Source organism: Crocuta crocuta, unplaced genomic scaffold, assembly GCF_008692635.1.
Source record: "Crocuta crocuta isolate KB4526 unplaced genomic scaffold, BGI_CrCroc_1.0 scaffold322, whole genome shotgun sequence".
In the NCBI taxonomy this organism is placed as follows: domain Eukaryota; kingdom Metazoa; phylum Chordata; class Mammalia; order Carnivora; family Hyaenidae; genus Crocuta; species Crocuta crocuta.
Window position 1 is genome coordinate 3,199,506 of NW_027532592.1, and position 19,628 is coordinate 3,219,133.

The 19,628-nt window shown below is 57.8% G+C and overlaps 2 protein-coding genes across 2 annotated transcripts; both read left to right on the forward strand.

The window, feature by feature from the left end:
• The first annotated feature begins 5,379 nt into the window (after nt 1-5,379).
• Nucleotides 5,380-7,352, forward strand: LOC144244570 (left-right determination factor 1-like). The gene is made up of 3 exons (XM_077779919.1): nt 5,380-5,629; nt 6,483-6,696; nt 6,989-7,352. The coding sequence occupies exons 1-3, from the start codon at nt 5,380-5,382 to the stop codon at nt 7,350-7,352; spliced, it is 828 nt and encodes a 275-aa protein (XP_077636045.1).
• An 8,627-nt stretch (nt 7,353-15,979) lies between these two features.
• Nucleotides 15,980-18,161, forward strand: PYCR2 (pyrroline-5-carboxylate reductase 2). The gene is made up of 5 exons (XM_077779850.1): nt 15,980-16,159; nt 16,253-16,474; nt 16,671-16,763; nt 16,946-17,109; nt 17,620-18,161. Exons 1-5 carry the CDS (start codon nt 15,983-15,985, stop codon nt 17,783-17,785), a joined length of 822 nt encoding a protein of 273 aa, XP_077635976.1. The 5' UTR covers nt 15,980-15,982; the 3' UTR covers nt 17,786-18,161.
• Nucleotides 18,162-19,628: the final 1,467 nt, after the last annotated feature.

Sequence of the window (19,628 nt, forward strand, 5' to 3'; positions counted from 1 at the left end):
TATTATGTACCGTATTCTTGCAATAAAGTAAGCCGGAGAATGGAAGTGTCATTAAGAAAGTCATAAGGAAGGGGCACCTCGGTTAAGCATCTGCCGTCAGCTCAGGTCATGACTTCACAGGTTGTGAGTTCGAGCCCCATGTCGGGCTCTGTGCTGTCTGTGCCAAGCCCCCTTCGGATCCTCTGTCCCCTGCTCTCTCTGCCCCTCCTCCCCTCAAAAAAAAAAAAAAACCACCTTAAAAGTATATTATGAAAAAGAAACTCACAAGGAAGGAAAAAATACACTTAATGGGACTAACCGTCTAGTGGAAAAAAAAGTGTGTGTATCAGGAGGCCTGTGGAGTTCAGACCCGTGTGCGGCGTTCATATGGCCTCATGCCCAGCCTTCACAACACATGCTTGCAAAATAGTCTTTACACACACGTGAAGCTAATATAACACTGTATGTTAACTATACTGAAATTTAAAAAGTCATTTTACCATTCCCTAGGTTTAAAAAAAAAACAAAAAATAGGCTTCTTCGGGCACCTGGGTAGCTCAGTTAAGTGTTGACTTTGGCTCAGATCAGGATTTCACCGTCCATGGGTTCGAGCCCCGTGTGAGGCTCTGTGCTGACATCTCGGAGCCTGGAGTCTGTTTCAGATTCTGTGTCTCTGTCTTTCTCGGCACCTCCCCCATCCGCTCTCTGTGTCTCTCTGTCTCTCAAAGAGATGTTTAAAACAAAAACAACCAAATCCTCTCCTTCGAATCCTGTCTCCCTCTCTCTGCCTCTCCGCTGCTCATGCTCTTGCACTCTCTCACACTTTCATAAATAAATAAACAAACAAGCAAACATAAAAAAATAAAAAGTCTTTACAGAACACGAAAATCTCTGGCAATCCAGGTTGGTAAGTGGTTTGGCCTTCTTTCACCTTACAAAGCCCTGGGTGGGAGGGCTGATTCAGACAGCGTTGTAAGTCACGTCCCCCCTCTCATCCCCTCTCTTGAGGTCAGAAGAGGTGATTTTGTGGTTTGCCCGCCTGTCAAGGCCCACCCTGACTCCACAGGCTGCGGGACCAGACTGTCCCCCAGATCCTCAGTCCTTGTGGGGGGGGGGCTGCTCCCCGCCGCCTCTGCATGACAAAGGCCACCACCCTCCCTCCCACTGGCTGATGAGCCCCTCATAAAAAGTGTCTCAATCCACATTCGTGTTTTTGTTTTGGCCACTGGTTAATTGCCCAATTATTGTATTTCCCCAGCAAAGCCTCAGTCGGCCTGGAATCCACATTCGAGACCAGAAGCCTGTGCTCGTGGAAACTTCAGGAGTCAGGAGCTCTGGCCTGTGCCTGTCTGCTTCTCCTCTGCCCCTGCCCAGCCCAAGCCCTGTCCCCAGGCTGATGGAGTCCCCAGCGCTCGTCTGGGGCTGATGGGCGCGCCCTGCCGGCTTCTGGGGGGGCCGGGGGGGGGGCTGTGTACTGGAAAGAGCTTCAGGGTGAGGAAGGAATCCGGCCCAGGAATTGGATGGCCTGACTTTATGGGTGACTGTGGGACTTTGGCAAAGTGGTCGCCTCTCAGCCTCAGTTTTCTTGGCTTTGAAAACCGGAGGGGGTGGGAGGGGCACCTGGGTGGTTCACATGGAGCTTGATCTGGGCTCAGGTCATGATTTCTGGTTCCTGAGCTGGAACCCCGCATCGGGCTCTGTGCTGACACACTCTCTCAAAATAATAAATAAGTAAACATAAAAAGTAAATAAAATAAAACCCGCAAGGGGGCAGAATGTCCTGGATGGTGCATTTCAGCTTTCAGCTCCCCGATTCTACAAAGTAGCGGGGGGGGGTGGAGCAGGGCCCCTTGCCGGGCAATCCCTCTGGGATGGGAGCCACGTGCTCCCAGGCTCCCCCGAGGGAGGTCCCCACCAACCAGGCCCCAAAGCCACCAGGCCCCAGAAGCCCGTCCCTCAGTCAGAGATGCCGGGTGTGGACTCCAGTCCACACTGAAGACCCAGTTCTAGAGCCTTCTCCGAGCTGGGAGGCCAGAGACAAGCCTCGGGGAGGCAGAGAATCCAGCAGAGGAAAGTCGGAAGGTCTTTTTACTTTTTTTTGGGAACATGGGGTTTCAGTGTAACTGGTCAGTTACCCCTGGTGCAAAAGGGGGCCTCCCAGATGTGGGGGTGGGGAACCTCCTGTCCCTGTGCACCAGAGACCTGCCCCTCCCCCAAGCCTGTGACACCTGGTCCCGGCTGGAACCAGTACAGGGGTCCACACAGCGAGCCTCCAGCCCGAGATGCTGGGGGCCTCGTGGCGGGCAGGGAGGGGGGGTTCCCTGACAAGCAGGAGGCACCCTGGGTGTTATTTCCTCGGACAATCCCAGCCAGTGATAAGCCTCAGGGCTTCCGCTCACCACGCGGCAAGGGTGGCGGGCCGTTGCATATTTATGGGACACCAGCTCAGGACAGCTTCCTGGGACTAAGGGCCACCGGTCCTGGGTCGCCTGGGAATGTGACACTTCTGCACCTTTTGGCCCAACTTCAGGCCCAAATGTCTGGATCAAGTAAGCCCCTGCTAATCACTCGCAAAGAAAAGCGAGAATGCACTTGGCCCCCCCCGAGGGGGGTGGCGCCTCACCGTGCAGGGGGGTTCTGATGATGGGAGACAGGAGCTCTGACATGGGCCCCTCCCTGTGAATTGCACTAATTCTGCGGATGCGAGGTGGGTGGGGAGGGGAAGGGGCGACGGGGAAGGAGCTGAAGCCATGATTCTCCTCCCCAGTCTGACTGCCCCGGGTTTCTGTGCTTCCCCTCACTCACACCAGGGACACACGCCCCAGCATCCCGGGTTCCTCCCATTCAAACATTCCAGGATCCAGGACCCTCAGCTGGGTGACCTTTGGCGAGTCAAGGAGCAGTGTCATGGCTCAGTTTCTGTATAAAATGGGGACAATAGGGGTGCCTGGGTGGCTGAGTCACTTAAGGGTCCGACTTTGGCTCAGGTCACCATCACGGTTTGTGAGTTCCAGCCCCGCATCAGGTTCTGTGCTGACAGCTCGGAGCGTGGAACCTGCTTTGGATTCTGTGTCTCCCCCTCCCTCTCTGTCCCTCCCCTGCTCATGCTCTGTTTCTCTCTCAAAAATCAATAATAAGCATTAAAAAATACTTTCAATAAAAAAAGTTTTAAAAATGGGGACAATGATGGTAAGTGGTGAGGGTAAAGTACTAGGTACGGGGAAGTGGGCGCTGTAATGGGAAGGGGCCAAAAGGTGGACTTCTTATTAAGTAGGTGGTGGCGATGTGGGGCACACAGCATGCTGAGGATACTTAGCAATACTGTGTTGTGTGTTTGCAAGCTGGTAAGAGAAAGTTGGAACAATCTTAAAGCTCCTTACTGTGTGTGGGGAGCAGCTGGCCGTGTAAACAAATATCAAATCATTCCTTTGTGTACCTGAAACTAACATAATGTTTTATGTCAATTACACTTGAATTAAAACAAAGAGGGGCACCTGGGTGGCTCAGTCGGTTAAGCGTCCCACTTCGGCTCAGGTCATGATATCATGGTTCGTGGGTTCGAGCCCCGCGTCGGGCTCTGTGCTGACTGCCAGCTCAGAGCCTGGAGCCTGTTTCAGTCTGTGACTCTCTCTCTCTCTGACCCTCCCCTGCTCACGCTGTCTCTCTCCCTCTCTTTCAGAAATAAATAAAAGCATTAAAACAAAAAGAGCTCATGTGTGTAAAGCACTTAGAACAGTGTGTAACCCACAGGCACTGTTACCTTTATGTTTATGATCAGCGTTATTCCTCTAATTCTAAGCCCCCTCCGCTGTTATTATATGTGATTGCATGTTATATTTGCATATACACATGGTGGCAATTTGTATACAATGTCCCTGGGTTCTGATCCAGAGACTGTTCCGCCCTTGAACACCAGAAGTTTCTCCTTCTGCCTGGGATGTGCAGGAGCACAGAGGCGGGGGGTGGCATGGGACACCTGTCAGTGATGTAGCAAATCACGGAGGAGACAGGTACTTCCTGGCCGCCGGGCCCCTTGGTGCTCAGGCACATCTGTGTCAGAACACCAGGATAGGAGGCTGCCACGTTTCCTGCACCTCCTCAAATCCACTGTACCACGCCTCTGGGGACAGATTCGGGCATTGGCCTCTAGCCTCCAATCACTGAGTGAGCGGGGGCACCTTCCTTCCCTGGCCAGAGTTCTGGCTTTGAATCCAGAAGGTACACCTACCTCCTCGGGCTACTGTGAGTCATGTTCAGAGCTTAGAAGGGCTCCTGGCCCATGGCGGGCACTCAAAAACTGATTGTTCTTGTTACCGGCATTTTTAGGAAAGCCTCACCCTGAAGGTGCCCTGGTCGGCAGATGATAAGGAAGGCAAATGTTCCCATTCGCTCACTACGTGCCAGGCACGGGGCTGAACCTCTTCCACTGCTAATCCGTTTGATCTCGGGCCAGCCCTGTGAAGTAGACCTGATTGTGACTGCCTGTCCTTCAGAAGAGGAAACTGAGGCACTGATACATTAAGGAACTTGCTGGCTGTTCCCCGCCCAGTCTAAACTGTGTGTTTGGTGGCATACCTGAGGCTTTGGACAGGACGTGACTCTGGGCAGCTGTGGTCTCTGCTTCAGGTCCCTGTCCCTTGACCTGTGTCCACCTGAGTGCCCGTGTGAGCCGGGGGCCACGCTCAGGGCGTGGAGGACCCCCAGAATGGGGCTCCTGCCCGAAGAGCTTTGAGCCTGTCTTGTGACAACAAACACGTGCAAAACTGCTCTTCCTGGGACGCCCAGAGAGCCGGTCCTGACCGTGGTGGCTTCCTCCGTCACGGAGGGGACAGTCTTCCCAGGGCTTGTGGAGAGGAGCAGTGGGGGAGGGGGGACTTGTAGGGACAGAGATGGGAGCAAGATGAGTTTGGGGGCTTCTGGGAAAGCTGAGTGCAGGAGCCCGGAATCCTCTCCCTCTTTCCTTCCTTCCTGATGAACAAACGTAGACCCAGGGGACAGATTTAAACAGTGGGCTCATGGGACTCTCTTTTTTCCATAATAGGCCCCCTTTTTCAGTACTAGGATGGGGGCTGGGCCAGGGAAATTCGACAGGCACTAGTTATCCCAGAGCTGCCCGGACAGCACAGCCAGAGGCCCCAGACTGCTGTGGCATCCAGACGGGCCTTTGTGCCCTTTCCAGACAGCCCCCTCCTCGAAGCACCAGGACCTGTCTGGCCACTGAGCTCCCAGGAGGTCCGAGGGGTGTGACCTCCCTCCCTCCCTCCGCCTGGCCTGGCCCAGGGCTGCCTATAAAAGTGGCCCGGCCTGGCTCTCCGCACAACGGGCTGGGACCCTCGCCGAGCCTCCTTGGGGGACACGTCTGCTCTGCCCCCCACCCCCACCCCCGCCCCCGGCAGCACCATGGGGCCCCTGTGGCTGTGCTGGGTGCTCTGGGCGCTGCCCCTGCTGGGCCCCGGGGCCGCCCTGACCGGGGAGCAGGTGCTGGAAAGCCTGCTGCGGCAGCTGGGCCTCAGCGAGGCGCCCGTCCCGGCCCAGCGCGACGCGGAGGAGCCGGCCACCCCGGCCCACGTGAGGGCCCAGTACGTGGCCCTGCTGCGGCGGAGCCACGGCGCCCGCTCCCGGGGGAAGCGGTTCAGCCAGAGAGTCCGAGGTGAGGCCGAGGAGAGGCCGAGGTTGGGGAGGCCGAGGCTGGGGGCCTGTCCCGGGGCGGCTGTTGGGGGCCCGGGCCCCAAAGGGCTGTGAGCACTGTGGGGTCCGGGGCCCTGGTCTCCGTCTGCACCGGGGGCCCCATGGGTAGAGCCGAGGCAGGAATGACACCCCTGTGGGTGCAGAAGGCCAGTGGGAGGAGGGGAGAACGGAGAAGGGGACTTGGTGCTGGTGACAGAGAGGACAGTCTTGGCCAGTCAGGTGCCTGGAGGCCTGGGGATGAGGAGGCTGCCCTGAGCCCTCTGCAGAGCTGGCCGGCAGCGGCCATGTGGCCGATGGTCAGGTGGTCATGTTGTGAACCCGGAGCCTCAGGTGTTGGGGACATGTGACCTGGTGTCTCTGGGGAGCAGGAGCTGGTGACACGCCCCGGGCCCCTCTTCCTCCGGCTGGGGACATTTCACTGGGCGAGGGCCCCACAGCAGGCGGGCAGAGGACAGGAGTCAGGGCTCTTGTCCTCCCTCTTGGAAAGGCCACTCCCCGCTGGTGACCACAGATTTCCGAGGCGGGTTCTCTGCCCTCCTCTCCCCGCCGCCCTCCCACTTTAGCTGGGTCCCTTTGCCTAAGGAAGGCTGCGTGTCGGGGTGCCTGGGGGCTCAGTTGGTTAAGCGTCCCACTCTTGGTTTGGGCTCAGGTCATGATCTNAAATTAATTTATTATTTATTTACTTTGAGAGAGGGAATGAGAGAGAATCCCAAGGAGGCTCCTGATGTTCGCACAGAGCCCGACGTGGGGCTCGATCTCATGACCGGGAGATGGTGACATCAGCCGCTGTCAAGAATCGGATGCTTAACGGACAGAGCCACCCAGGTGCCCCAAGGCCGTGAACTTCTGGCGGCAGCTGAGCCGGCCCGGGCAGCCGCTGCTGCTGCAGGTGTCCGTGCAGAGGGAGCACCTGGGCCCGCGGGCCCCCGGCGCCCACAAGCTGGTGCGCTTCGCCTCCCAGGGCCGGGAGGGCACGGGGCAGGCCGAGCCCCAGCTGGAGCTGCACAGCCTGGACCTCGGGGCCTACGGGTAGGCGCCGGGCCCTCGGGGAGCCCCACTCACGGGCGGAGGGGGGTCAGCCCCTCGGCTGAGCTGGGTGTGACCGGGGCGCCGTGGGAACGAGCGAACGCTGGTTCTCTGCCCGGCTCTTGGGACTGACGGCACCTGCTCTGTGGCGTGGGGTTCTGGGTCGTTCTCCATCCTGAGCGCAGACAGCAGCCTGCTGAACGTGAGGAGAGCCGGCGGGCACACCCCCCTCTCAGATGCCCCCGCAGCGCCCCCCCATGACCTCGGCTGACCTGTGCCCCTCCTGCCCCCACAGAGCACGAGGCGACTGTGACCCTGGGGCGCCGGTGGCGGAGGGCGCCCGCTGCTGCCGCCAGGAGATGTACATTGACCTGCGGGGGATGACGTGGGCTCAGCACTGGGTCCTGGAGCCCCCCGGCTTCCTGGCCTACGAGTGTGTGGGCGCGTGCCGGCAGCCCCCCGGGCCCTCGACCTTCACAGGGCCGTTCCTGGGGCCACGACGGTGCATCGCCTCAGAGACGACCTCGCTGCCCGTGATAGTCAGTGTCAAGGAGGGGGGAAGGTCCAGGCCCCAGGTGGTCAGCCTGCCCAACATGAGGGTGGAGAAGTGCGCCTGCTCGTGGGACGGGGCACCCGTGCCCAGGAAGCTGGGGCCTTAGGGGTGGGGGGCGGCCACCGAGGCCTCTAACGGGACAGGTGCACCATCCCAGGCCTTGGTGTAGATCCTTCTCCTTCGTGTGTTAGCCCTGCCCCCACCGGGTGCCCCTGCCTTAACTGTCCTGCCTGCCTGCCCGGCCTTCCCCGTCCTCTGTCTGTCCCTCACCCCAAGCACTTACAGGAGTAACTCATGCAGCTGGATCATCAAGCTGGGGCCACAACTGTGACCTCAGGCAGACTGCTCGGTAGAGGAAGTAGCCGAGCACAGATGGTCAGCTGGACCTTCTCTTCTCTGGCAAATTTGAGACGAGGCCTGGGGACAAGATTCCCATGATGAGAACGGGAGAAACAGACTGATTTACTCTATGACATGAGGGATTAAAACACAACAAAAAACTCCCTTTCCCCTATGGAGGGAGGAGGTCTTAAAAAAAACAAACAACAATACCTGTTCCCTAATGCGTTGACTGATTGCTGACCTTACTAAACATCCTTGGGTCCCTGCTCCCTAGGAGATTGCTGGCAGGGAGGACAGTGGGCTTCCAGCTGGGGGCAGTGGGCAGGGACTCGGGACACTTACTGGAGCCAGCAGGGCCACAACTGTGACCTCAGGCAGATGCAAAAGCCTCCAGGCCACCGGGTTCCTCTTAGAAAGGAGGAAGTGGGATCCAGCTGTAGGTCATTACCGTGGGGACCTGAGAGCCCTGATGTCACCCGCTCCTCTTTGGACCGAGCATCGCCCGTGCATAGCTAGCGTCTCTTCCCCACTGTTTTAGAGAATTTACCACCAGAACCTGCATGTGTTGACTTAAAAAAAAAATTTAGCAAAAACAATTGAGTATAAATCATCGGCTGAAAGAAAATAAAGTGCTGTTTCACTGGACCTCTGCAGTTCGTTCCTGGCACTTTTTTTTTTTAAATGTTTTTTTATTTATTTCTGAGAGAGAGAGAGAGACAGCATGAGGAGGGGAGGGTCAGAAAGAGAGGGAGGCACAGAATCCAAAACAGGCTCCAGGCTCTGAGCTGTCAGCACAGAGCCCGATGCGGGGCTCAAACCCACACACTATGAGATCATGAGCTGAGCTGAAGTCGGACGCTTAACCAACTGAGCCACGCAGGCGCCACAGTCCCTGGCACTCTTTACAGGAGAGAGGAGGGAGAGATTGTGGGCCACGAGATCACGTGATGATGTGAAGACAGGGTGACCACAGCCTCCCGTCTATGGGGGGCTGAATACCGCAAATCACTAAGTTTATTTATTTATTTTTATTTTTTATTTATTTCTAGAGAGAGAGAGAGAGAGACAGCGTGAGCAGGGGAGGGTCAGAGAGAGAGGGAGTCACAGACTGAAACAGGCTCCAGGCTCTGAGCTGGCAGTCAGCACAGAGCCCGACGCGGGGCCCGAACCCACGAACCGCGAGATCATGACCTAAGCGAAAGTCGGACGCTTAACCGACTAAGCCACCCAGGCGCCCCCGCAAATCACTAAGTTTAGACTACGTTTCATTTCTGTACCCTCCCTGGACTCTTGTTCCAAAACTAGTGAATAGTCCCTCGCATATGCCACCTCTTTACTGCCCATCTGGGGGGTTCCGTCGGCTAAGCGTCCGAGTTCAGCTCAGGTCATGATCTCATAGTTCATGGGTTTGAGCCTCGCACTGAGCTCGCTGCTGTCAATGCAGAGCCTGCTTGGGGTCCTCTGTTCCCATCACTCTTTGCCCATCTCCGCATGCACGCTTGTGCGCTCTCTCTCTCTCTAAAATATATAAACATAAAGAAAAAAAAAGAAAGCGCTTTAACCCTTGCACTGGTCATGGGGACAGGGCGCAGGGTGACAACGGTGTGGCAGGCAAGCTAACATGTAGTGAGCGTTCACCATACCAGGCCACTGTTTGGGGCCACCTTGCATACATGATAGCACTTAGTTCTTGCACTGAGTTGCTGGAGGTATGTATCATTATGCCCATTTTTCAGATGAAGACATCAAGCCCGAGGGGCTGCAAATCTGTTGCGTCTCTACCCCACAGAACGCGTTAGAACACTCCTTCCCCACTGGAAGCCCCAGGGAGCCTGCTGTGCTGACCACAGGGGCTTTCGTCACTGTGTCATTTGGAAGCTGTCACATCGGGCAATCCCCCTACGTTCCCCTTTCCCAGTCAGCTGCGTTTCCTTCTGCGGGGCTGTTGCAGGTCTTGGACTCAGTTTTACCCGCAAAGCTCACAAAGAACAACTGAACGGTGGAGGCGGAAATGGAACTAGTGTGTGGACAGCCAGGAACTGAGGACGCGGTGAGTGTATCGCTGGAGGGGGGAGGGCGGGCTGGGTTCTGGCTCGGGCACGGCCGATCACCTCCCTGAGACACCCTTCCACGTGGGATGTCGTGAGCACCGGGGTCTGTAGCCGTGTTCTCTCCAAGAAGGGTATCAAAGCCTTCTATAGAATCCCACCAGCTCCCCCGTGACCTCTCCATGGCTCTAAATGATCGGTCATCTGTGGCCTCCCAGCCAGTCACATTCGATCAGTGGCAAGAAGGAGCCTGTTCACATCATCCCCTGTGAGGAAAAAAAAAAAAATCCGGGAGATTGGCCTCATTTCAAAATGTAAGGATGTGTCCCTCAGCGCAGGGAGACAGTGTGGGGGGACAGAATGTTCTCCCCAAGTACCTCCGAACCTCCCAATCCTTGGAGCCTGTTAGGTTATGTGTCAAATGGGATTTTGCAGATGGGATTAAAGCAACAGCCCTCAAAATAAGGAGATGATCTGGGATTACCAGAGCGCATCCAATCGAATCATAGGATTCCTTCAAAGCAGAGAACTTTCTCTGGCTGGAGGCACAGGGATGAGGCTATTTGGGAAGGTCACTGAGGACATGACCGCCAGTTGACCTGTGAGCGGGACCCGGCCTATGGAGGCTCCTCGCCTCCTCTCCTCTCCTTGGGATGTGGCCCCGGGGGGCCTCGCAGCCTCCCAGAAGCTGCCCCAGGGATGGCCCTCAGATAGAGACGCAGCGCTGGGACCAGCTGGAGGGGGTGTGTGACCGAACCCCGCTGCGGCTGCTCCATGGCACGTGGGGACAGGTGCGGGGGGTCCGCCATCTGGCAGCCCCCAAGCCCGGCCTCGTGAGTCAGTTCCCTGTGGTCACTGCCCCTGCTCCCTGGCCATCTGGAGTAGCCTCTCTCCTCCGTCCCTCCCTGTCCTCCGTGTTTGGGGGCCGCAGTTGGATCGCGGCCCGGAGCCACCAAGAGGGTGTGGCCAACAGAGACAGAAGAGGGGGTCAGAAAGTTTTGAAGCAGGGCGCTTAGGTGTCATCTGACTTGATTTCGGCTCAGGTCATGATCTCACAGTTTGTGGGATCCAGCCCTGCATAGGGTCTGCATCGACAGCGCGGAGCCTGCCTTGGATTCTCTCAAAATAAATACACACTAAAAAAATAAATAAATAAAATGCAGATTTACTATGTGCCTGACTTGTAGGAAAAAGAGGCATCAAGTTATATGCCAAAGAGTCACGTTGGATCTCTTTATTTATTTTAAATGTTTTATTTATTTCTGAGAGAGAGAGGCAGGGTGAGCAGGGGAGGGTCAGAGAGAGAGGGAGACACAGACTCCGAAACAGGCTCCAGGCCCTGAGCTGGCAGTCAGCACAGAGCCCGACGCGGGGCTCGAACCCACGAAGTGTGAGATCATGACCTGAGCTGAAGTCGGATGCTTAACCAACTGAGCCACCCAGATGCCCCACGCTGGATCTCTTTAGGTGGTGGGATTAAAAGCACTGATCGTGTTTCCATTTGATGAAATTGAAGTGTTTTCCACCATCCACACGGATTGCTGGTGTAATAACCAAAAAATAACAACTAAAGCAAAAATGCTTGTCAAGGGTGTTTCTCTGGAGAGCCTCCTAAGTCAGGAAGGATTAGGGGCGAGGGTTCTTGCCAGAGGGTTAGCTGGGAGCCGTTCAGATTCCCCCCGGGGTCATGTCCATTGCTAGGAGGGGTGAGACTGCTAATGGGACCAGGAAGGAGGCCCCTGGGGATAAGCGCCTGGACAAGTGGGGGCAGAAAGGAAGCATTGTCCACGGCGTCTGGGAAGGCAGGAGGGGGAGGGGCAGGACTGGGGGAGGGCGGAGCAGGAGGGGCCACGGCCCCTGAACCCTCTGACCGGAGGAGGAGGAGGTAAGAGGAGAGGGGGGAAGGTGGGAGGCCCGGAAGCACGGTGAGCTTCCCCATTTCCTTTCTGGGCTTCTCTCTGCCTGTTGCAATGGAGTAAAATGGATGGAGAGGGCGCCCGAGGACACAGGCGCGAGCCAGGGACAGGGACGTCACGGCAGGATGGCAGCACCAGGCTGGGGCTGTCCTCATCCTCGAGGGGGCGTCCTAAGCGGCCAGAGGCGGGAGGACAGGCCCTTTCTCTCCTCAACTCATCCTAGCCATCCAACACTTGGCCCAGAGGAATTTTGTGGGCATCACCATGGCAACTACGGCAGGGCCTTTTGAGAATGAACTGGGATTCCCTACAATGAAATCATTTCAAGTGAGCTTTAAACTTTGGAGATGAAAACAATGAGAGCTCTCAAAGCACCGTAACCATAACCAGCGTCTGGCCAGTGCTCACACGTCCATGATGGCGCGGGAGGACCCAGTGTCTCGGCTGCCCCCTTGGATGTGGCCTGGCCTGGCTGGCGGTCAAGCCGGCGTAGGGGCCACCAACATGGCCTCCTTTCCTAGGCCTCGTAGACCTCCCCGCATTTCACCTCGACTCCTGGACGCCACAGCAGGGATACCACGGCAAGTAGGCCGGGATGATGCATGCGTGTAAGGAGTCTGATAGGAGCCACACGCGCGTGCGCGCGCACACACACACACACACACACTCGGCTCAACCTTCCGTGTTGCAGGCCAGAGCCAGAGAGCTGGGGGGAGCAAAGCGGCCCTGCAGCCTTCCAAACTGACTACAGGGAGCCTGTCACCCCCCAGAGGAGCGGGCGGCAATCAGAGGCTCCCATCTTCCCCGTTGCCTGATCAAGATTCTGCAACAAGAAAGGAAGCCAAGCAGAAATGAGTACAGACAGTGACAGAGAGAAGAGAGGAGGGGTCCCGCAGCACTGGGCCCCAGTTCAGGGACCCCAGGGGCCTCATGATGTAGGTGCCCTTCCAGAGAACACAGCCCCCCATCCCTGCCCTTCCCATGGTGGTACCAGAAGCCCCCCTTTCTCCAGCTAGTTCGATGTGCTGGGTCTCTGGTTTCATGACATGGTGTCATGGGAGCCTTTAAAGCCACTACCGCATTAGGGCACCTGGGGGCTCAGCTGGTTAAGCGTTTGAATTTGGCTCAGGCAGGTCATGGTCTCTCAGTTCATGAGTTCGAGCTGCCCCATATCGGGTTCTGTGCTAACAGCTCGGAGCCTGGAACTTGCTTCGGATTCTGTGTCTCCCTCTTTCTCTGCCCTTCCCCTGGTCGCACTCTGTCTCTCTCTCTCAAAAATAAATAAACATTAAAAAAAAAAACCACTTCCATGTGTAACTAAGGAAATAACCAAAGAGTTAGGCGAAGATTTCCTCACACTAGTATGAATGATTTTAAAAACTGATGTAAGTTTGTGAGGACAGGGACTTTGGTCGGCTTTGCCAATGGCTGTCCCCAGAACCTGGGTCAGTAGGCACCTGGGGACTGAATGAGCAGACCTCATTCCGACCTTTGGGAGAATGGCGAAATCCGTGTGGTGCAGCCACAGAATGAAATGCTAAGTAGTTACTAAGATCTTGTTTTACATACCTTTTCAGTATTGGGAAATGCTTACTATATATCTATTTCAGATATCTATATATCTATATTTCAAAACTGTTGTATCATTTATTTCCAAAGATGGAAAAGTATATATGCCTGTAAAAGAAAGCGTAAGGAAATACAACAAAGATGTTTCCAAAAAACTGTTCNGTATAGAAATTTCAAAACTGTTGTATCATTTATTTCCAAAGATGGAAAAGTATATATGCCTGTAAAAGAAAGCGTAAGGAAATACAACAAAGATGTTTCCAAAAAACTGTTCCTGGGAAGTGTGATTAGGGGTGGTTTTGACCTTTTTTACTTTGACTGTTTTTCCATATTTTCCTCAATATGTATGTATTCCTTTCTTTCTGAGAGAGAGAGAGAGAGACAAAGTGGGAGCAGGGGAGGGGTAGAGGGAGAGAGAAAATCTTAACGTTTTAGGCTCAGGGAGGAGGTGGTGGTGAGATCATGACCAGAGCAGAAATCAAGAGTTGAAGGCTCAGCCGGCTGAGCCCCGAAGGCACCCCTGCATGTATTCCTTTTCTAATCAGAAAAAGTTATGGGGCGCCTGGGGGGCTCAGTCGGTTAAGCATCCAACTTTGCTCAGGTCATCATCTCATGGTTCCGGTTCCAGCCCGTCTTGGGCTCTGTGCTGACGGCTCAGAGCCTGGATCCCATTTCAGATTTTGTGTCTCCCTCTCCCTACTCCTCTCTTGCTAACGAGGCGCGCTTTCTCTCCCTTTCTCACAAATAAACATTAAAAATTAACCCCCCCCAAATACACAGTTTTTAAAATTTAAAAATGGTGAACATATATTCTGCACCTTTAAAGGTGCAAGAACTGGGGGGTGGGGGCTTGCTCAGGGGGAGCAGGTAGAGGAAGCTTGCAGCTCCGGGAGGTGCTGCAGGGAGGGGGCGCGGCCGGGGCCTCAGAACCCCTGGCTGACCAGCGCTGGGTTAGCCCCCCGTCTCCTAGGCTCCTGCAAGCCCTCCAGGGACGCTGCCTCCTTCCTCCGTATTTTCGTCACCCGGTCCCGGAGGCCCCCTACTTACACCTTTATTGCAGATGGAAATGGAAACAGCCCGTGTGTGGGGCGTATACACCGAGTGGTGGGTTGGCGGAGGCATAGACCTCCCTGTACTTGGCGGGGCCCTACCTGTACCCGGGGCGCAGGGGACGAGAGCACCTGACCATGGTGGGGTGGCTCCCAGACAGACCAGGTTCGGCCGCTGGCCACGCACAAAACCAAAGGCAGAGAGATGGGGATGGTGGGGGAACAGGAAAGGAATTCATTTCAGTGAGGCCACCACCCCGAGACTGCAGACCAGGGTCTCAAAGTGCTCGAAGTACGTCCAGGTTCGTATAAGGAAAGTGTGGCACAAAGACTGTGGGTCCGAGCAGGTGGGCAGTGAAGGGCAGGTCACCACCGTCTTGGGGTCGGACACCGGGCTCAAGGCGGTCCCTGCGCTCCTGGGGGAATTTTCGGTTCCCATATGGGGACGCCCTGCCCGCAGGTGTTAGCCTGAGTGAAGAGATAGGCGGGAAAGAGCTAATTAGGAAGCACAGACCGCGGCCGACAGGCAGGTGGCCCGCTGCCTCCTTCCTACTTCAGGAGTCCGGCCTCCTAAGCCCCGGAAAGGAGCCCATCGGCCGTGTTTTGGAACCAGTTCCTGGGCGCCGTGCAGGTTCCAGCCGGGGACCCGCAGCGAGCGGGCACGATTCCCGCCCCATTCATCCCTGTAACCCGGGGACGGCCCCCGCCCACAGCGGCGGCGGATGCTACGCCCCAGGCACAACACAGGCCAGACTTCGGCCTGACCCGCGCCCGGACCCCCCGAACGTCTGGGGTCGGCCCCCGACGAACAGGAGAGTTGGAGACCACGACTTCCGGTCTTCGCTCTGGAGGTTCTGTCGCCCCAATCCCGGGCTCAAGGGGCGGGCACACGGCCCGAGCTCCCGGCCGCGGATTGGTCCGCTCGAGGATGGGGTTCTCTCTTCTCCCCGCCCCCCGCAGCGAGCTCCGGGGGAACTGATTGGCCGCCCTCCCGAGCCGCGCGGCGCCGTCTGCCCGGAGGCAGTGGGGAGGGGTCCCGAGGCCGCCGGAAGCTCCGCGGGTCCGGCTTCCGGGGCGCGCGCCGACCGCTGGGGGCTNGAGGCCGTGGTGTGCAAGCGCCCGGCACACAGTAGGTGCGCGGCGAACACTCCGTCACCTGCTGGCCATGCGACTCTAAGGTGCTCAGCCATCCTGAGCCTCAGTTTCCTTTGTAACATGGAGCCCGCAGTAGCTCCTTTACCGAGTTATTCTGAGGCCCCAGTGATCGCTGGGAAAGCCTGCTGAGTTAGTTCTTCACTCCAAACCGGGGCAGCTCCCAGAACTGGAGGGCCCCTGTTATCAGTTTGAGTCCAAAGCAGAGGGGTGACCTCCAGGTCGCCCCTGGACCAGGCGGAGACCGCGCGGCCCTGTGAACAGGTGTCCGGTGGTGGTGCGGGGCCTGACCCGACTCCGCTGCCTCCCATTGGGCGCTTCCGTTTCACCTTCCCCTGTGCCTGCGACTCTTTCCATGGAAACCCCTGGCAGAGAGGAGCCTGGGCGCCAGGGGTGGGGCGGGAGACAGCCGTTTCTGGGCTGCCTTGGAGAAGCCGTCTGTATCTGGCACCTAGCTCACTGGCCCGGTACCGGGACTGGGAGACTTTGTGCCCACCCCCCGGGGGGACGGGCAGATTCCCCCCAAGGGACAGGACTGGAATTCCAGGCTGCAGCAGGCGCAGGCGGCTCCGCAGGGGCTCACCGGCTTCTCGGGAGGGCCTGGGCCCAGGGGACCGACCCGCCTTGCGCTGTGAGCTGTTCAGTGTCCTCCTGCAGAAGATGGGCGTGAACCTGACCCGGAGCAACAAGGAGACGGTGAGGCACAGTGACGTCCTGTTCCTGGCCGTGAAGCCACACATCATCCCCTTCATCCTGGACGAGATTGGCGCCGACGTGCAGGCCAGGCACATCGTGGTCTCCTGTGCTGCCGGTGTCACCATCAGCTCGGTGGAGAAGGTGCTCCTCTGGGCCCCGCTGCCGCTGGGGGGCGGGGTGCTGGGGGAAGCCAGCTCACGGGGTGAGCTCACGGGGACCACTTCCTTGTCCCAGAAGCTGACCGCGTTCCAGCCGGCCCCCAAGGTGATCCGCTGCATGACTAACACGCCTGTGGTGGTGCGGGAGGGCGCCACGGTGTACGCCACGGGCACCCACGCGCTGGTGGAGGACGGGCGGCTCCTGGAGCAGCTCATGAGCAGCGTGGGCTTCTGCACAGAGGTGGAGGAGGACCTGATCGACGCCGTCACCGGGCTCAGCGGCAGCGGGCCTGCCTATGTGAGGCCCTCATGTGCTTCCCCGGCCCTCTGGGGACCCAGGGCTGCAGGTGGGCTGGGGGCGTGGCCCCCCCGGTGGGGCGAAGCCAGCTAGTGGCAGAGGTCGGCATATGCGGCTAGTTCCAGTCCCTGGGAGACACGGTCCCCCGGAACACCCTGGGTGCCTGCGGCCCGGTACTCAGCAAGGGTCCCCACAGGCATTCATGGCCCTGGACGCGCTGGCTGACGGCGGGGTGAAGATGGGCCTGCCGCGGCGCCTTGCTGTCCGACTGGGGGCCCAGGCCTTGCTGGTCAGTATCTTCGCCCTGTGTGTGCTGGACCAGGGTGTGGGATGGGGGTTCTGTGGGCCCCCGAGCTGGGGGCGGGGCAGGGTTGGGAAGCCGGGGTAGGGCCGGGCAGGGCGGCGGGCCTGGGGACACCCGTCCTGAGGCCCGCCAGCGGTCTCTCCTCTCGTCCTCTCTGCCTGCCGCAGGGCGCCGCCAAGATGCTGCTGGACTCAGAGCAGCACCCGGGCCAGCTCAAGGACAACGTCTGCTCCCCCGGGGGGGCCACCATCCACGCCCTACACTTCCTAGAGAGCGGGGGCTTCCGCTCGCTTCTCATCAATGCCGTGGAGGCCTCCTGCATTCGGACACGGTGGGTCACTGTCCCTGCGGCCCCTGCAGCCCCTGGGCTGGGCCCCATCCTACAGAACCTGGTCCATTAGCAGCACCGGGGTCCATGCTGCGTTCACACCACGGTTTATCAGACTTTGTTGAGCTGCGGGTTTGCAGGCCTTCCTTTGTTAATGCCCCCGTGGCCCTGGCGGCTGCAATCCCTCAGGGTGAGGGAGGTGGGGCCCAGAGACGGTGTCCCCGAGCTCAGGCAGCCACACGTGGTAGAGGCAGGGCCCAGTAAGTGCTGGCTCCAGACCCGGCGACTTTTCCAGAGCGTTCCCTGTGACCGGAGACACCATGTGGCCCTGCACACCCCGGGGGGGGGGGCGGGGGGGGCGGCCCACATGCGGTTAGAGAGCACGTCTGGGAAGCTGGCGGGCATGCTTGATCTGGGGTTCTGATATGGAGCGCTGCCAGGTCGTTGGGGGTCGTGAGCGTGGGCGGCCTCGTGCCGATCGGGCGCCGGTGACTCCGGGGGCTCTGTCCTCAGGGAGCTGCAGTCCATGGCTGACCAGGAGAAGGTCTCCCCGGCCGCGCTGAAGAAGACCCTCCTGGACAGGGTGAGGCTGGAGACCCCCACCATGCCCACGCTCGCCCACTCTGGCCCCACGAAGCTCCTGACCAGAGACCCGGCCCCCGCAGGCAAGAAGGAGTGAGGCTGCTGACCCCCGGGGGCCCGTGCAGGGCCGCGTCAGGCTCCCGTAGTTGGTGGGGCCTCAGGCCCACTCCTGAGACAGGTGCAGAGCGGGCTGCACGGTGGGAAGATGGGCTGGGGGTTGATGCTGGCAGCCAGGGCCCGTCCTGTGCCTCCTGCCTTGGGGAGAGCGAGGCCGTGACTTCGTCAGCGCCCCGCTCGCCAGGACTGGCTGCAGCTCTCTGAGTTACAGATCGAAAGGATGGGAACAGCTTAACCCGTGTTACCGTGAACCAGAAAAGCACACTTAGGTTTACGTCTCTGCTCTAGGTGTCCTGTTGAAAAAACTGTTCTTTGGTCTGCTGGTTAGTTGCTTCAATAAAGTTTTATTTTGTGTTTCCCTGTCTTTTTTTTTTTTTTTTTTTAACATGAGCTTAGCCCTCCATGTGGGCCTTGAACTCTCGACCCTGAGATCAGTAGTTGTGCACGTCCTACCAGCTAGGCCACCCAGGCACCCCCGTTCTCCATCTTTTTTATACTTAATCTTCTAGAGAACATTCTAGAGGTCATTCGAGAGAACCCCAGGCCGTACCCTGCCTCTGTAGGGAGCACCGTCTAAAGGCAAGAAAAATTGTGGGCCAGGCGCTGAGAGCTGGAAGGACGCTCTGCGGCAGCCTGGCCCCCAGGCGCAGGTCCGGAAATGGTTCTAGCACGGGCCGGGGCTCATGGCAGAGCAGAGCCCAGTGGCCCGGGCGGGGGTGGGGGTCGGGCAGCAGCCCAGACACGAGGGGGAAGACGCCTGCTCTGTCATGGGCCTCGTAGCTGCCAAGCACTGGGCCCGGACAAGTGCTCTCCGAGGGAGGACCGAGTGTCCCCTCTCTTTGTGCGAGATGGTGAGGCCTGGGTGTGGGGGGAGGCGGGCCTCGAGCTGCTGCCTGCCGGCGGGGCCGAGGCTGGGTGTGCTGTCCCGGTAGCCGGACTGAGCTGCAGTGTCCCCACGCCGGCCAGCGTGCCTTGCACGGGTCCCCGGGGCCGGCCGCCTGCGGCTGGGCATCGGTGTCCCCGGGTTCAAATCTCGGTTTTTGCCACTTTCTTTGCCTCCTGCAATTCGCTGGTTGATTTATTTTGTAATTTGAATTCCAGCTAGTGAACGTACAGTTGTCGTTTCAAGTGTACGACATAGTGATTCAGCACGTCTGTGCATCGCCTGGCGCCCATCGTGACAGCTGCACTGGCGTCTGCCACTTCTCCCCCCTGCTCAGGCAGGTAAGCACCTGACTCTTGGTTTTGGCTCAGGTCATGATCTCATGGTTTGTGGGATCGAGTCCCAAGTGGGGCTCTGTGCTGATAGCATGGAGCTTGCTTGGGATTTTCTCTCCCTCTCTGCCCCTCCCACCTCAAAATAAATGAACATTAAAAAAATTAAATGAAAAGACAACCCACGAGTCATCTTTCGTGGCTATGTGCATGCCTCTCTGTTACTGGTCCACCCTGAGCGCTAAGATATGTGAATATTAAATTGGATTTTCATTTGTAGGATCTTTTCAGTTAAATCATGGCAAACATTGCTTTCCTTCCGTCATCCTAGTTAATACATTTCTGCTAAGGCCTGAGTTCTAATCTCCACTGGCCAGGCGACCTCAGGCCAAGTCATTAGTCTGTTTTGGTTCCTCGGGTAAAGCCTCAGTGTGGCCTGAGTCATGGCCCTGGGGCACTTCAGTGGGGACAGTGTGATCCTGACATGGTCCCTCCCCTTTCTCCTCCTCCTTTTTTTACTGTTTATTTTTAATAAAGAGAGATAGAACATGAGCAGAGGCGAGGCAGAGAGAGGGAGACACAGAATCCGAAGCAGGCTCCAGGCTCCA

What these genes read in the sequence shown, in the direction of transcription:
- LOC144244570 (XM_077779919.1), top strand. Translation starts at nt 5,380, where the DNA reads ATGGGGCCCCTGTGGCTGTGCTGGGTGCTCTGGGCGCTGCCCCTGCTG. An exon ending in GTTCAGCCAGAGAGTCCGAG is followed by an intron (nt 5,630 to 6,482) that starts GTGAGGCCGAGG and finishes CTTAACGGACAG; the next exon opens with AGCCACCCAGGTGCCCCAAG. An exon ending in CTGGACCTCGGGGCCTACGG is followed by an intron (nt 6,697 to 6,988) that starts GTAGGCGCCGGG and finishes CTGCCCCCACAG; the next exon opens with AGCACGAGGCGACTGTGACC.
- PYCR2 (XM_077779850.1), top strand. Translation starts at nt 15,983, where the DNA reads ATGGGCGTGAACCTGACCCGGAGCAACAAGGAGACGGTGAGGCACAGT. An exon ending in CCATCAGCTCGGTGGAGAAG is followed by an intron (nt 16,160 to 16,252) that starts GTGCTCCTCTGG and finishes TCCTTGTCCCAG; the next exon opens with AAGCTGACCGCGTTCCAGCC. An exon ending in TGGGGGCCCAGGCCTTGCTG is followed by an intron (nt 16,764 to 16,945) that starts GTCAGTATCTTC and finishes TGCCTGCCGCAG; the next exon opens with GGCGCCGCCAAGATGCTGCT.